Source organism: Martes martes, assembly GCF_963455335.1.
Source record: "Martes martes genome assembly, chromosome: 5".
NCBI lineage: Eukaryota > Metazoa > Chordata > Mammalia > Carnivora > Mustelidae > Martes > Martes martes.
The window spans coordinates 63,844,083-63,857,894 of record NC_137892.1 but is presented as its reverse complement, the minus strand read 5'-3'; the positions used below and the strand labels follow the sequence as shown (position 1 = coordinate 63,857,894).

At 41.4% G+C, this 13,812-nt stretch overlaps 2 protein-coding genes across 11 annotated transcripts in view; one reads left to right on the top strand and one right to left on the bottom strand.

Annotated features, from left to right (window-relative positions):
- The window catches only part of PDE8B (phosphodiesterase 8B), a gene marked incomplete at its 5' end in the record, with an annotated part of 264,283 nt that extends 256,809 nt beyond the window's left edge, over positions 1–7,474 (top strand). For 6 of the 10 annotated variants that reach the window (XM_080803412.1, XM_080803414.1, XM_080803415.1 and 3 more), the window contains 4 exons: positions 518–638; positions 2,777–2,944; positions 5,045–5,174; positions 5,722–7,474. In XM_080803412.1, coding sequence (XP_080659538.1) covers positions 518–638; positions 2,777–2,944; positions 5,045–5,174; positions 5,722–5,831 — 529 coding nt within the window. In that variant the 3' untranslated portion in view covers positions 5,832–7,474. The remainder of the gene's footprint in view (positions 1–517; positions 639–2,776; positions 2,945–5,044; positions 5,175–5,721) is intronic. The other 4 variants (XM_080803411.1, XM_080803409.1, XM_080803408.1 and 1 more) reach the window with 1 other exon arrangement.
- The window catches only part of WDR41 (WD repeat domain 41), a 44,668-nt gene continuing 36,984 nt past the window's right edge, over positions 6,129–13,812 (bottom strand). The window contains exons 12-13 of the mRNA XM_080803419.1: positions 12,945–13,078; positions 6,129–10,358 (exon numbers count right to left, since the gene is read on the bottom strand). Of these exons, the coding sequence (XP_080659545.1) occupies positions 10,206–10,358; positions 12,945–13,078 (287 nt within the window). The 3' untranslated portion in view covers positions 6,129–10,205. The remainder of the gene's footprint in view (positions 10,359–12,944; positions 13,079–13,812) is intronic.

Here is a 13,812-nt window from a genome sequence, read left to right as displayed (position 1 = left end):
CTGGGGCAGGTTTGCTCCACGCAATACACCTTCGATCTGATTTAGAGCTTTTTCAGGGGAAAAACATGATTCCGAGGCCATCACCTGAGGAAGTGCTGACAAGTCTCTGTAATAGAAACCCGTGTCTGGGCCGCCTGCAGCGGGGACAGCTCACCAGGCTGCTGCGCCAGGCTTGCAGGGCAGGGACTTGACATTGCCTTCCACCTCACTGGGTTTATGTTGCCAAGGGAAGGGAGAAGGAAACCACTTTGTAAAGTAAGTGCCTACTATGTGACATCGCACACACGCACACTCTCACGTCCTACCAAGGGTCCGCTGCACTGGGTACAGTGGAACAGCGTCAGCAAGTCCTGGCTTACCGGGAAGAGGCACAGGTAGACTTGATGATCCGCACTCAGTTCCCAACTCTGTGCCCCTGCCTTCCTCCCGCACTGTGGAAGGGTGGGGAGATGGGAGCATGACAGTTCTAATTCCAGACCCGATATGAACAAGGCTCTTTGTCTTCTGGCTATTTTAGGAACCATTACCGAACACTGCGCCAGGCCATTATCGACATGGTTTTAGCAACAGAGATGACTAAACACTTTGAACATGTGAACAAATTTGTGAACAGCATCAATAAGCCAATGGCAGCTGAGGTAAGCGTTTCCCCTGTGGTCAGATACAGCCGAGTATTGTTCCCATCAGAGGCTACTCTGGCCTCAACGCACTTTCTCCTCATCCTGAATCCAAGGTGGCTCTCTGCCCGGAGCTGGTGAAGACGGGCTGGAAGTTCTGGCCACAGTGTCCACAGTAACCCTGAGCTCCCTGAAAGGAGGGTCCTGAAATAAGGCCCATGGTGACAGGAGGAAGTAGGCCCAAAGAGTAAGACAGATGAGGCCTGCAGACAAGAGAGGCTAGCCTGTGTGGGGTATTTTAGAGGATCAAAGCCCTTTCTAATTCTCGGTCATTGGAGACCTCCAAAGTGGCTGTTTTTAAGGAGAGAGACCATCCAAGAGACACTCTTAACTACAGGGAACAAACCGGTGGTCACCGGAGGGGACATGGGTGCAGGGGAGGGATAAACAGGTGGTGGGGATAAGACAGCACACACCCCCTGATGAACACATGAGTGATGTATATACAACTGGCAGTTTCAGGCATACAATGTAGTGATGCCATACTGTATATCAACTATACTGGAATTAAAAGAACTCAATAAAATAAAGAATAAAATAGAAGCTAAAATCTAGTATTGGGGGGGAAAGTGGATGTTTTTAAAGAACTATATTCCTGCTGACTTGCATTAAAAACATTAGTACCTAAAGATTCCATATAGTCAAATTGTGAGTGCTAGTTGAAAACAAAAGCATTTTTCATTTTTAAAATTTACTGATCTGCCTTAGTCCTGCCTTAAGGCCCCTCTAAACTTGGGTTTTAAAAACATGCACAGAAGGTTCACATCTCTGTATTTAAAATGAGCTCAACTGACCTCTGAAACCATGAAGCTGTTCATAGCCCTGTAAAATTAGGAAAGCTTTATGCTCATTTCCGTTGAGCAGAGGCTGCATATGTGAACGGATGATGAATGGTTGTCTTCAGAGTAACTTGATCAGTAAGGAGACTGTTCGTGGAGGACCCCTCGCATGACCAGATGGAGGGACAGTGTCTACCTCACCTGTTCTACTTCATCTCCTGGGGTCCTACAGCGTAATGCCAGGGCCCTCGCTTTTCAGGAGACTGACTTACGGGGGTAAGGATCTGGGGAGTCAGGAGGGGGAAATTACACGGAATTTAGAGTTAAGGAAAGTCACCTATCAAAATAAGCTCCCAACTCTGTGTTGAGATCTATTATTTACAACAGTATGTATTGTAAGCAGTATTTTACCAGTGGTAAGAAATCAAAAAAATAATTTTCAGAACATAATTCTGTCCACTGATTGTTTAATAAATAGATCTAGTCTCAAAATAAAACAAAACCCCTTAAAATGTCATGCAGTTTTTCAGCTTGGCAGAGCTCTGGAAATGTAATTAAGTGTTTTCACACAATCTGAGGTCTTTGGAAGCAGAAGATAGCAATCATCCAGGTTTTGTGTAATTGACCTATCATTGCATTTATGTAAGCCTACTCACAGAACTGGCCACTTGGCTCAGGACCCCTGACACCCGTCACTAGGTCTGTACTCCTGCACAACTGGTCTTTCTAAACATGACCGAATACATCCAATCCCCAGCCCACTTTCATGCTCTTAGTAACCCCCCAACCAAGAACGTACTTGGGTTATAACTTGCCACCATTCAGTTGGAAAAGCAACCAGGAAAGCACGAGTGGACAGATGCCTTAAGAGAAAAAGGATGGGACACAAGGTAGGAGGACAGAGAGGGAGATGGCAGGCACAAGTAGGAGAAATAAATGAAGAAAGGATTGAAGGGTCCTATGTATGTGTTCTTTCCTATCTTTAATGCATTTTTATAAACCTGGCAGTGGTTTCTACACATCCTGATAAAACTGGAAGAAAAGCTCTCCTTTAAAATGCCATGCCAGACTACTAAAAACAAAACCAACCCGAGGTAATAGTTACCTCTGGGGAATAGAATGGCAGTGAGGGGATGAGTGGTGACAGGGAGTTTGATGTTTTAAACTGTTTGTCTTGACTAAGTGTATTATATATGGAATTAAGGATGGGAAGACTTGAGTCCCAGGCAGGTCTGAATGGGCCTGGTTGCCGACCATCTAATGTCTGGTCACTGTGGTCATAACATCATTTTAATGCTAATATGACCATCTGTCTTCCAGATTGAGGGCAGTGACTGTGAATGCAACCCTACTGGGAAGAACTTTCCTGAAAACCAAATCCTGATCAAGCGTATGATGATAAAGTGTGCTGATGTAGCCAACCCATGTCGCCCCCTGGACCTGTGCATCGAATGGGCTGGGAGGATCTCTGAGGAGTATTTTGCACAGGTACACTGCCTCTCTAGGGAAGCTCCCCTTCTCTTCTGGAAATGGCTCCAGGTCATGGAACTCTGGAGATTTTCCAGTTGAGTAGCCATCAATTAATACATGAATCCTACCTAGAAAGAAATGGCTCACCCCAGCCTGGAATAGACTTCTGGTTTGACTGATGTTGCTGGTCACTGACCAAAGTCATTCTAGGAGAGAGGGGATAAACTGAGCCTCTGGAAGTATCTTTTCATCATCAAAATGTTAGATCCTGAATTTCCACAAACACTGGGCTACCATCCATTCACTTACCAGGTTATTCTCTCCACTGAGCCCTGTGGGGACACAGAAGTGCAAGATGCACTCCCACTCATGGGCAGCTCATAAACAGTAGGGGAGAGGTGTAGACATAGATAGGTCCACACATCGCTAAAAATAGGAAGTATCTCTAAAAGAGGTATGGTAAATGCTATCTGAGTTCAGATAGATACGTTTCCTAGATGATAAAAAAAGAAAAAAAAAGGAGCTTTGAGGGAATTGGTATTAAAGTTGTGTTTTTATTTTTTGAAAAGATTTAGATATATGGAAATAGGAAAGGACTTCGTGGGAGAGAAAGTATCATGTGTAAAATTAGTAAGGAAGAAAAATAGAATTTTTATATAAGAATAGCAATATGTAGTTCACTTTGGCAGTGTGAAGGAGTTGAAGGAAAAAAAAACCAGAAACGAGTAGACCACAAGATGCCTTTTGAAATACAGGCTAGCTTCCAGGGAAGAGGCTCTGAGGACTGTGGTGTGTATGTGTGATAGAAAGGAAAACACACGCAGCTCCAAGCCCTGCATTGGGGTAGGGCCGGCATGGCGGAGTGTACCACGAAGGCAGGATAAAGAATGGTTCATCGTGTCCCAAAGGGCTGGCAGGGGCATGACAGCCAAGTACTCGGTACGTTAACTGCAGCTTTCAAGGCTGAGAAGAGGAGCTCCAGAAATGGAGAAAAGTAGGGCAGGCAATCTGAGGTTGTCAGAAAGAAGGGGGTTAAGAGTAAAAAATCCAAACTACTCCTTGAACAACAGTGGAGATTTTAAAGATGGCTCATTGATTAATCTGAAATGAGCAAGCTGAGCCAAAAGCTGGTAGGAGGTCATTAATGGGCCTCTCAGGAGCCACAGAGGCAGCCTGAAATCCTACTCCTAATTATTCTCTAAGTACAGGCATGGGAGAGGAACACTTTTAAGTCATTTAATGTAAGTTCCTTGTTCAGCTGTCCTTCTCCCAAAAAGGAATGTACTAACACTCACAAGCCTTGTAGCCTAAGAATCACAAGTTGGAAACGAGGCCTCTGATGAGCTGGCCTCGGGTTCAGCACACCATCAGGAACATGGGGATCTTAATATTCAGCTCAGCACAGGCCAGCCTTACACAAGTAAACACCCACTCTGCTGTGCAAAATGCTCAGGCTGACACACTCCTTGAGAACCGTATGACCAGTACTCAAACCTGAGCGATCCCAGTTTGCCGTTCTTTGAAGTAAAAATAGTGTGCTTCAGCTCAACTGCTGAAATGCTTTTCCTCCAGACAACATCATGATGCTGTGCTGTGTGGTGTGAGGGCTTTATGCGGACTTCCCATTTTGTCAGAACACAGAATTTTAAAGGACTTGTACTCAGAGGTCAAAATTCATTAAGATTAATAATTCTTACTGCTTCAATGAGGATATTGGTAAGTGAAACTGGCTTTTTGAACTTCAGGCACGTAACTCCTGGTACAGTTTGGTGACAGTGCCTTGACTCATGCTAAGGCATAAGCACTGCCCCACCATCACTCCTGCACTCACTGTAAATGGCGGTATCACCAGCGCTACTAGTGGGACTGTGGAAGCAGATCTCCAGAAAGGAGTGAAGAGATCAGTGCTTCAGGAGGGGCTCTGGTATAGTATAAGAGACCTGAGTCCCTAGCTCATCAGGCGGTTGACTTACAGGAGCCTCAGGAGCTTACTGAACCTAGCGAGGTCTTCATGCCGACAGCTAGAGGAGGACCCATGTTCAGAGCTGTTCTGAGAAATGAGATGCTGTGACAGCTCCTCGCATGCCCCAGCCCTGTGTGTGCTCTCATTTCTCGTAGACTGATGAAGAGAAGAGACAGGGGCTCCCTGTGGTGATGCCAGTGTTTGACCGGAATACCTGCAGCATTCCCAAATCCCAGATCTCCTTCATTGACTACTTCATAACAGACATGTTTGATGCTTGGGATGGTAAGAGAGTTGGTGTTTTGTCACCCCACAGGATACTGCATTATACTTTTGTGATGATAACCCTTAATGACACAGGTTGGGCCTAAAGGTATACGTGAAATGCTACTTTTGGTTGTGTGTGTGTGAAGAGATAGCTGCCAACTGTTTGCAGCCAGGTGGGGGGAGGGGGCGCGTGGGCACCTTCTGCATCCCCAGCACCTTGCAGAGAACCTTATGTACAGAAATCTCAGTGGATGTTTGATAATTGCAGCAATAAGTCTTAACTTCTGGGAAGCAAATGTATCCAGTTTGCAGGTTTAGCCTTTCCTCAGAGAAACTCTAGAAAGAATACCAACAGCATCTGTGAATGAGAGTAGACCAAATACATTTTGTAATGTTGCTAATAAGTGACTGTATTTCAGAAACTAGTGTTAATAACTTACCTTCCCATGCTTGTATGTGCACGAGGGGACCTCTCTTCCACTTCTGAACCCCAATCTGTCTCACAGAGCCCCGGCCTTACACGTGTTCCGGTCACCTAACTTGTGATTCTTTGATGTCCTTGCAGCCTTTGCCCATCTGCCAGCCCTGATGCAGCATTTGGCTGATAACTACAAACACTGGAAGACATTAGATGACCTCAAGTGCAAAAGCCTGAGGCTTCCATCTGATAGCTAAAGCCAAGACAGAGAAGGGGACCTCGGGATCTGCGAAGGGCACTGTGAACCAGTTGTGGAAATAAGAGGCATTCCTTTCTAGTGAAAAGGACAGGTGTAGGTTAAGGAGATGGTGTTTAATATTGGACCTTTGAATTATTTAAGTCCCCAAACTGCATTTTTAGGAAGTTATGTTCCATGAAGAGAAAGACATGTTCTTTTGAACACTTAGTGACAGAACACATGGCAAAATCTTTTGTCCTACTGTCATCCTGTGTGTCCTCATGAAACCATGGAGCTCATTTACTATATTATAACTAGCAGGACACAGCAGCAAAGACTTGGTGCCTGTGAGCCCAACTTGCTGGATGACAAAGTAGCTTAGCTAGTGTCTCTTACCATAAAAGTCACCTTCACTGTTTAGCTTGACTATTTTCCTCAAGAGTCTCAGCCTGAAGGATTCATAATACCTAAGGGGGAAAAACTGTATAAAAAATGAGCAAAACAACTAGGACCAAAATCACTGATAAACTAGTTGGTTTTGTCACCTCTATGGCTAAGCAGTTCCTTTGCTCAATGGTGTGACACGCAAGGTTGACCACAGCCTTGGCCTGGTGAGTGCCTTCTGTAGACTGGTAGCAGTGGCCTGTGTAGCCCTCTTTCCTAGAAAAGGAATTCATCTTAACAGAAAGTACTTCATGATGGGGGAGGGACTGACACCTTATTTGGGGGGAATCCAAGAGCTTCCCTTATTTCCGGTTTACAGAGGCAGTCACATGGCACTAAAGTGAGTATATAAAAGCCATTAAATTTGAATGCCCTTGGATAAGCTTTTTTTAAAAAAAAATTTATATACATTTGCTGTTTAAAATTTTTATTAAAGCACTCTAAATTTGGTGGGTATAAGTCCGGAGTAGGTTATGCAGTGTACCATCTAGACATCTCTATTTGGGGACGGATAGGGAAGTTTCAAGGTTCAGATGTTTTTAACCTATCTATATTTGAGACCTTGCCATTTTGCTTTAATGATGTAAAGAAGAAAAGACAAAAGACTGCACGACGTGTAAATAGATTGGAAAATAGGCCTAAGGAGAAGCAGTAAATACTATTTTATGCTCTTAATTGTATGCTCAAAGCTTCTAAAGCACAAGTGCATATTTTTATACAGCTCTTTTGAAAACTTTCTGTGATCTGCATAAAGTCAGACTTGAGATTTTCCTTTCTCTTTTACCAAACAACCCTTCTCTATGTATTGTAAATATCAGAAACTCAGTAAACAAAATATCTTCATTTTCCTTTTCAAATCCTCTGTACTCCATGCTGCATTTTAATGAGGTATAAACAGAGGCTGAATTAGTTGAGTAGTATTTTTTTCAAATGAAAATTGGAATGCAGAACACTTGAAACCTGTACATGGAAAGGAAAAAAATGACTTATCACTACATAATGTGCCAATGTTTTTTTCTATGTTTTGTACCAAAAAATGAAATCATATATGACAATTCCACGCAGAGAAATGTATCTAAATTATTTTTGTTAGAAAAGCGAATGTGCTTGGTCAGGACAGCAGCTAGCTTTGTGTTGTAATGCTGCACTATGTAAATGTGATGAAAATGTTTTTGTGAAGTACTTGTAACTAAATTCCTACAGCCATTTTTCATTCCCAACAGCTGTTTTTATTTTATCTCTTTGGCCTAAACTTTTCATTATTTCAAAATTTCGCTTTAGTGTCCTTTATTTCATGAGTCACACACTTTATTTTCAGACACATTAAATTCAGGATGTCAATATCCCATTTTAAGGAGCTAAATAACTTGCCTAGGCTTCAGAAACTTGCTCGAGACAAGGACAGTCTTTACCTCGCCATGTCGCCCTCAGTTCCATTTGGTAAGTAACATTTATCAGATGTTTGACATTTTCTGTATGAATGTTACAGCTTATTCCTTGTAATGTCAAATTAAAATGTTAAAGGCTTTAAGACTGCCAGGTACCAAAGCTTTAACACAGCTACAGTCTTAATCAGTGTGTAATCCTCTGAATTGCTAACTAAATATTGCATTCTTCCAGATAGTCTTCGGAAGGTATAAACTATTATAAATGCCTCTTTATATTTGTTTCCTAAAACGTTCTGTGTTGAACACACCCCCACTAATTGAAAAGAATGCTATCTAATATAGGTAGAAGTCATATTAGACCGACTACTTAACTACAAGTTAGTTAGAAGGACATTCTTGTACAGGTAACAATGTTTTATAATTCCTAAGTCAGGACTGGTTCGTCTTGGAGGCAAAGAACAAGCCTTAGGCTGAGAAAGGAATGATACAGTGCCCCTGAAATTTAGGCTCTTGCTTGTAATTATGTGAAGACAGCCAGAGAAGGAGGTAACAGGATATTTTAAAATAAAAATGACAGGACCCACTACCTAGTGTTACTTTGGGTGCTTCAAGTTCAGCATCTAGCAGCAGTCTACACACAACTACTGAGCAGCCATCATGTCTGAACCCTATTAGAATCTCCCCTCTTTCTGAGTGGGAGGCTTCCCTCCAGAAAGATCAGAGGATTGATGGTGGTACTTACAGTACTAGCTGCTCCCAAAACTCACCTATGGTTTCTGTCACTCCATGGGAACAGATTACTATCTGAAAATACTAACCCAAAACCTATTAGGAAATACAGCAGTTAACCTTGTATAATTCATGGAAGAGGTCTTACACAACTCAAGAAAACAACTTGAAAAACTTAAAAGACCTCATGTAAAATGTCCAAAGAAAAAGCTAGCTAGTAATGGAAGGAGGTCCAGCTATCAAGGAAAATTTTAAAGCCCGAAAATGACTGTGAGATACCTAACTAAAGTGATCAACAACCTGATGCACTAAGACCAGGGCAAAGGGCTAATTGCAAGGTCTTACCTGCATGGGCCTCAGTTTCCTCATTCCTAACATCAGGGCAACAGACTGGCATAGATGACCGTGCTGTTCCAGTTCAGAGGTAGTGGAAGCAATGGTCAAAGGGAAAACTAGTAAAAGCAACAATTTATAAAGATTCCATTATGGATGAGTTGGAGGAACAGGTGAACTGGCAGAGAGCAAAGGAGCGGGAGTCCTCCTCCAATATGATAACAGGACTCTTTGATCAGCACTTTCAGCATAACTCCACAATTAACTCCACTTTCTTTTTTAATTTTTATTCTTTAGTACCAAAGGGGAGAAAATATCTGTTCTAAGGCTGGTGGGGTGATAAAGAGGATTAAGTTGGAGTGGTCACTGCAAGTAACTACACAAATGAAGCCTTTCTCAAGTCTTTCGTATTGGAGGAATGGTAAGATCAATCAGGCACTTGCGGCCACACTGACTTGGGAAGCACGGTATCTCTTTACTGCTCTAGCTCTCATCCCAGGCACATATGAGGGCTGTGTGCTGGTCCGGTCCCACCTAGCTAATAGCCATTCATCCAATTCACATGGGGGGAGAAAACCACAACCTGGTACGATTCCTATTGACCTGAGTTTATAGGAATTGTAGTAGGTATACTACAACAAAAGCATTTAAAGAAATTACTTGGCACTACCAATAAAAAAAGTTGGAGTTTAACAGTGAGAGACTCAAGTTTGCTCACAGAAGGTTCTTACTTAGTTACTGAAGACCAGGGAATCTGTAGGATGTAGGATATATTTATCACAAAGATTCTTAATCCAAGAGGCTCTACGGAAAAATCAAAGAACAAAAAGCTTCTAACGAATGCCAGTTTTACTGTTCTATTTCCACCTCCCTCACAGGGTCTAGGTTCAGATGAAGCAACTCAAACCCAGCACTCACCCCTTGAACAGCAGCATAAAGCACAGGCTCCTGGAGGTCTCCAGCTGTAAATTCAAGATGTGCTACATCCTATCTGTTAATCAGTGGATTTCTCATTTTTATCCCAAAATATCTTCTATATTTTCTGAAAAGTAGGCTTGTTAAATTTTTAAAACAGGTATAGTTTAAATACTCATTTTGAGAATAAAGACAGGTACTTCAAATTTCATAAGGGTCTAAATATGAAAGTACATATAACTTTTTAAAAAATTCTCATGATGAATAAGAATGTAATTAGAGGGAACAAAATTATACTAAATCAAGTGAATGAGAGGTTCTGAGCACTATAGACCCATTTCCTCAGTGGTTTCAGGTTACTGCTATGTGAAAAGTCAAAAAACTTATAGTATATTCTTTGATGAGTATTCTAATACCTGAGAAACAACTTGCAACTCTTGATCTGGGGTTTGTGAGTTTGAGCCCCTCACTGAGTGTGGAGATAACTTAAACTCTTTTAAAAAATAAATAATACATTACAAATTTGAGTATTACCCTATATTTGACATTCAAGGTTCACGCACACGTATTCCAAATTCCTTCAACTAGATGTCAAGATATAAGTCACCATTCTCCTCTAATTTTTGAAATAATTTTAAACTGCGCAATCCAGATTCTCTTTCTCCATTTTTCCACAAAATAATGAGATGGTCAGCAGAGCACGTCACTAGTCCATGATCTTCGAAGTATAGAAACATCTGTAAAAAAAATGTAAAGCTACTGCTTATAGGAATTTCAAAGAGAAAAGGTGAGGCTAACACTAGACTAACAGGTGCTTGTAAGGTAGGTAACTTGTAGACTTACTTGAATCTGAACGTCAAACTCATTTTTCATGAGAAATTGTGTAATGGTCTAGCATTTATCTATATGACAAATATCTTATATTTTAATAATCAGAACTATAACAACTACTTTTGTGAAGTACCTGAATTCCCACAGCATCTTTTCAGTTTTATTATAATTCTTCAGGTATTTCAAATTATGTCAGAAGTCCAAGGAGAAGTGCTTAGTCAGTTCTACCTCCCCACCCCCATTATTTATGGACAATTGGCTACCAGTAAAATGTCTAAATTCCTAATTCGGCAAGATAAACACTGGCTTGAGCTCTCTAAGCCATAAGCATTTACAGAATGCCATCTGTATGCTCTGGTCCCTACCAAGGAGGAGGTTCTAGTTCAGTTGTGGAATCATATCATAGTTGAAACAAAGACTATGTAACCAGGGTACTAAAAAATGTAGGATTTGCCACAGAAAGAGAAGACCTAGATGAAGTTTTGTTAAAACTTCCCAACTGAAGGGAAGGTCATACCTGGTGAAGAAAAGACGAATTAAAAAAAGGGTTAATGAGAAGGCAGCAGAGCTACCTCTGGAGTAGAGAGCAGAGCCTGGCAAAGGCAAGAATGAAACGAAGGAGAGAAATACAATATCGAAGAACAGGATGGGAGTTTTCTCTGAAATAATTTTGAACAAAGCAGGATAAGGCCTCAGCTGATGATCTGTAAGTGAAGAGGGGGAGGAAGGGGAGCAAAATACTATAGGTAACAGGATTGGCCAGAAAGTAAGGGTAAAAACATAAAAGGAATGAGGAAATTCAGGAGGTAGCACCAAAAGGGAGCCAAGATTTTTCTGAAAGAAGCCAGAGAATTAAAAAAAAAAAAAAAATGCTTTAATGTCAACACTTTGAAGGAAAAGTCCTCAGGTCTACACTATGGCAAATATGCCACTATGAAGGTTACCCCCCCACCATTTTTTTTAAAAGATAAATATACTTGAGGGAGACTCCCCACTGAGCAGGGAGCCCGATGCACAGCTTGATCCCAGGACTCTAAGATCATGACCTTAGCTGAAGGCAGATGCTTAACTGTGCCACCCAGGTGCTCTTACCCCCACTATTTAAAAACCTTTAAATAGTACCTACTGGGGTACCTACTGTTTTAAAAATAAAGCCAAAATTCACCAGCCTTACAGGCAAGGACATTCACAATCTGATGCAAAACTGCTTTCTCAGGCTTTCTCTCCTCCTAGTGTCTGTTCACAGAAAACCACTGCTCCGGCCTAGCCCGTCTGCTTGTGCCTCCACGTCGATACAATCTTTGCACTTCTACCACATTCTGTTCTCCCCAGTCCCACACTACACAACAGCCACCTAAGTGAAAGCAGAGTTAAGAAGCAGAACAAAAGGAAAACAACCAGGCTACATGTAGAGGAAAGCAAGGAAAACAAGACCCAATACCCAACATTAGGGAACTCGGGGGCACAAGGCTATGTTCACCCTCCACAACCTTCTAATTCCTAAGCACTCACTGTCTACAATCATCTGGGCCTGCCTGAGCAGCTCAGGGTAACAACTTACTTGGGCTGTGTCTGTCCTCTCTATAAGATCCAGGAGGGCAAGGATTATCCTACATGTATCTTTGTGAACTCCAGTGTCAAGGATGCTGCCTAAAATCTAGGAAATGACTGGTAAGTGTGGTGCTGCTGCTCCTAAGTATAAACACACATTCAAATGAAGAGTAGTCTGCCCCTCCCTGGCTGGGAACCAGGGGAGAACAATGGAAGACATTCATTACTTAGGGCTCTGCTTATAGATGATTACCAATTCCGATCATCTTACCTCGAATGATCTTATTCCCTTCGTTATAGGCAATATTGTAAATATTATAGTAAATTTAGTAAATACTAATGTATTTGGATTCCCACAAGTTAAGAGTTGTGTACATATAACAATTAACTAATATTTTCATATATGCACAGCAATAACCAATGCCCTAAGTCTTAGGCAAGCTAACAAAATGCGATCCTTCAAAAGAAGGTAAAAACAGTGCTGTGTTCCAGTCTGCAAGGCTTTAACTCTACATATATAACGCAACCCTCCATGCACCCTCTACTACTGTTAGGTATTCAACATGATTCATGTTGTCCGATTCTCAGCTGTCTCCATCTCCTAAATTAAGGTGGTTAAGCCTATTTTTAGAAGCAATACATTCCTTGCTTCCCCACATCATGTCTCTGTAAAGGGGGATCTTAATTGCACATGCTATAACCTATCCATGTTTAGACTGAGCAAAAACATACAGGAAAAAAAAAAAACAGGTCTTTATATGAATGCCCTAAACCTTTATATGCCTATTAAAAATAGTACCTCCGAGAGGGGGGTGGAGTTATGGACATTGGGGAGGGTATGTGCTATGGTGATTGCTGTGAAGTGTGTAAACCTGGCGATTCACAGACCTGTACCCCTGGGGATAAAAATACATTATATGTTTATTAAAAAAAAATAGTACCTCCACGGATGAGGAATGTCCAATCAAATCTCCAATAAGCTCCAATGAACATGGAGGGGCATTTTCTTGTTGCTTTTTAACAGGCTGGCTGGCTTGTTTGTTCACTCTTCCAAATCCCCACATGTTAAAAAAACCTAGAAAAACAATCATTTTGATAACTTCCAAAATTACTGTGCTCTTAACTTCAAATATAAGATCAGAAGAACAGAAAATTTAAATGCAAAGATGTTCTGTACTTATTTTAGTCAAGGGCTAAGGCGATGGTATGAAACACTAAGCTAGGGTTTTTGTAAATCTGTTACTTCATTTCATCTTAACTACCAGGTTTGCTGCTCATTTCTTTTATTGGCCCCACCTACCCACTGGTGAAGGTGTAGTAACATGACAAAAATGCACTGGGAATCAAAATCTCCTCTCTCAAAGAGGAGAGCAGTAAAAGGCCTGGATGTCGGTGTCCAAAAAAAGAAGTCACAACACAGATCTATCAACGAAGGGTAGATGAACAGCAATGTGTGTCCAAAACAATATCCCAGCACTTAACCTGACCAGAAGAAACTCCAGAGGTACCAGCACCTGAGTTCTTACACAAAGGTTGCTAATAAACCAGAATTATGTTTTTCAAACCAAACACCTGCAGGTCAAGAGCTTGTAAGATTATGATACAAAAGTGTTTTTTTCCATAAACTGAGTTCACTATCAATGCTTCCAGGCTGAAAGAACACTTAATTTTATATCTGATGGTACACATCCTCCTTGCCTATCAAGCATTATGATAGACAATGAATAATTACTTTAATGGGCCGTTTGTTCAGAAATGAGAGTTTCCCTGAGAACAATAAAATACTAGTTGACTTGAAGAAAAACAGAC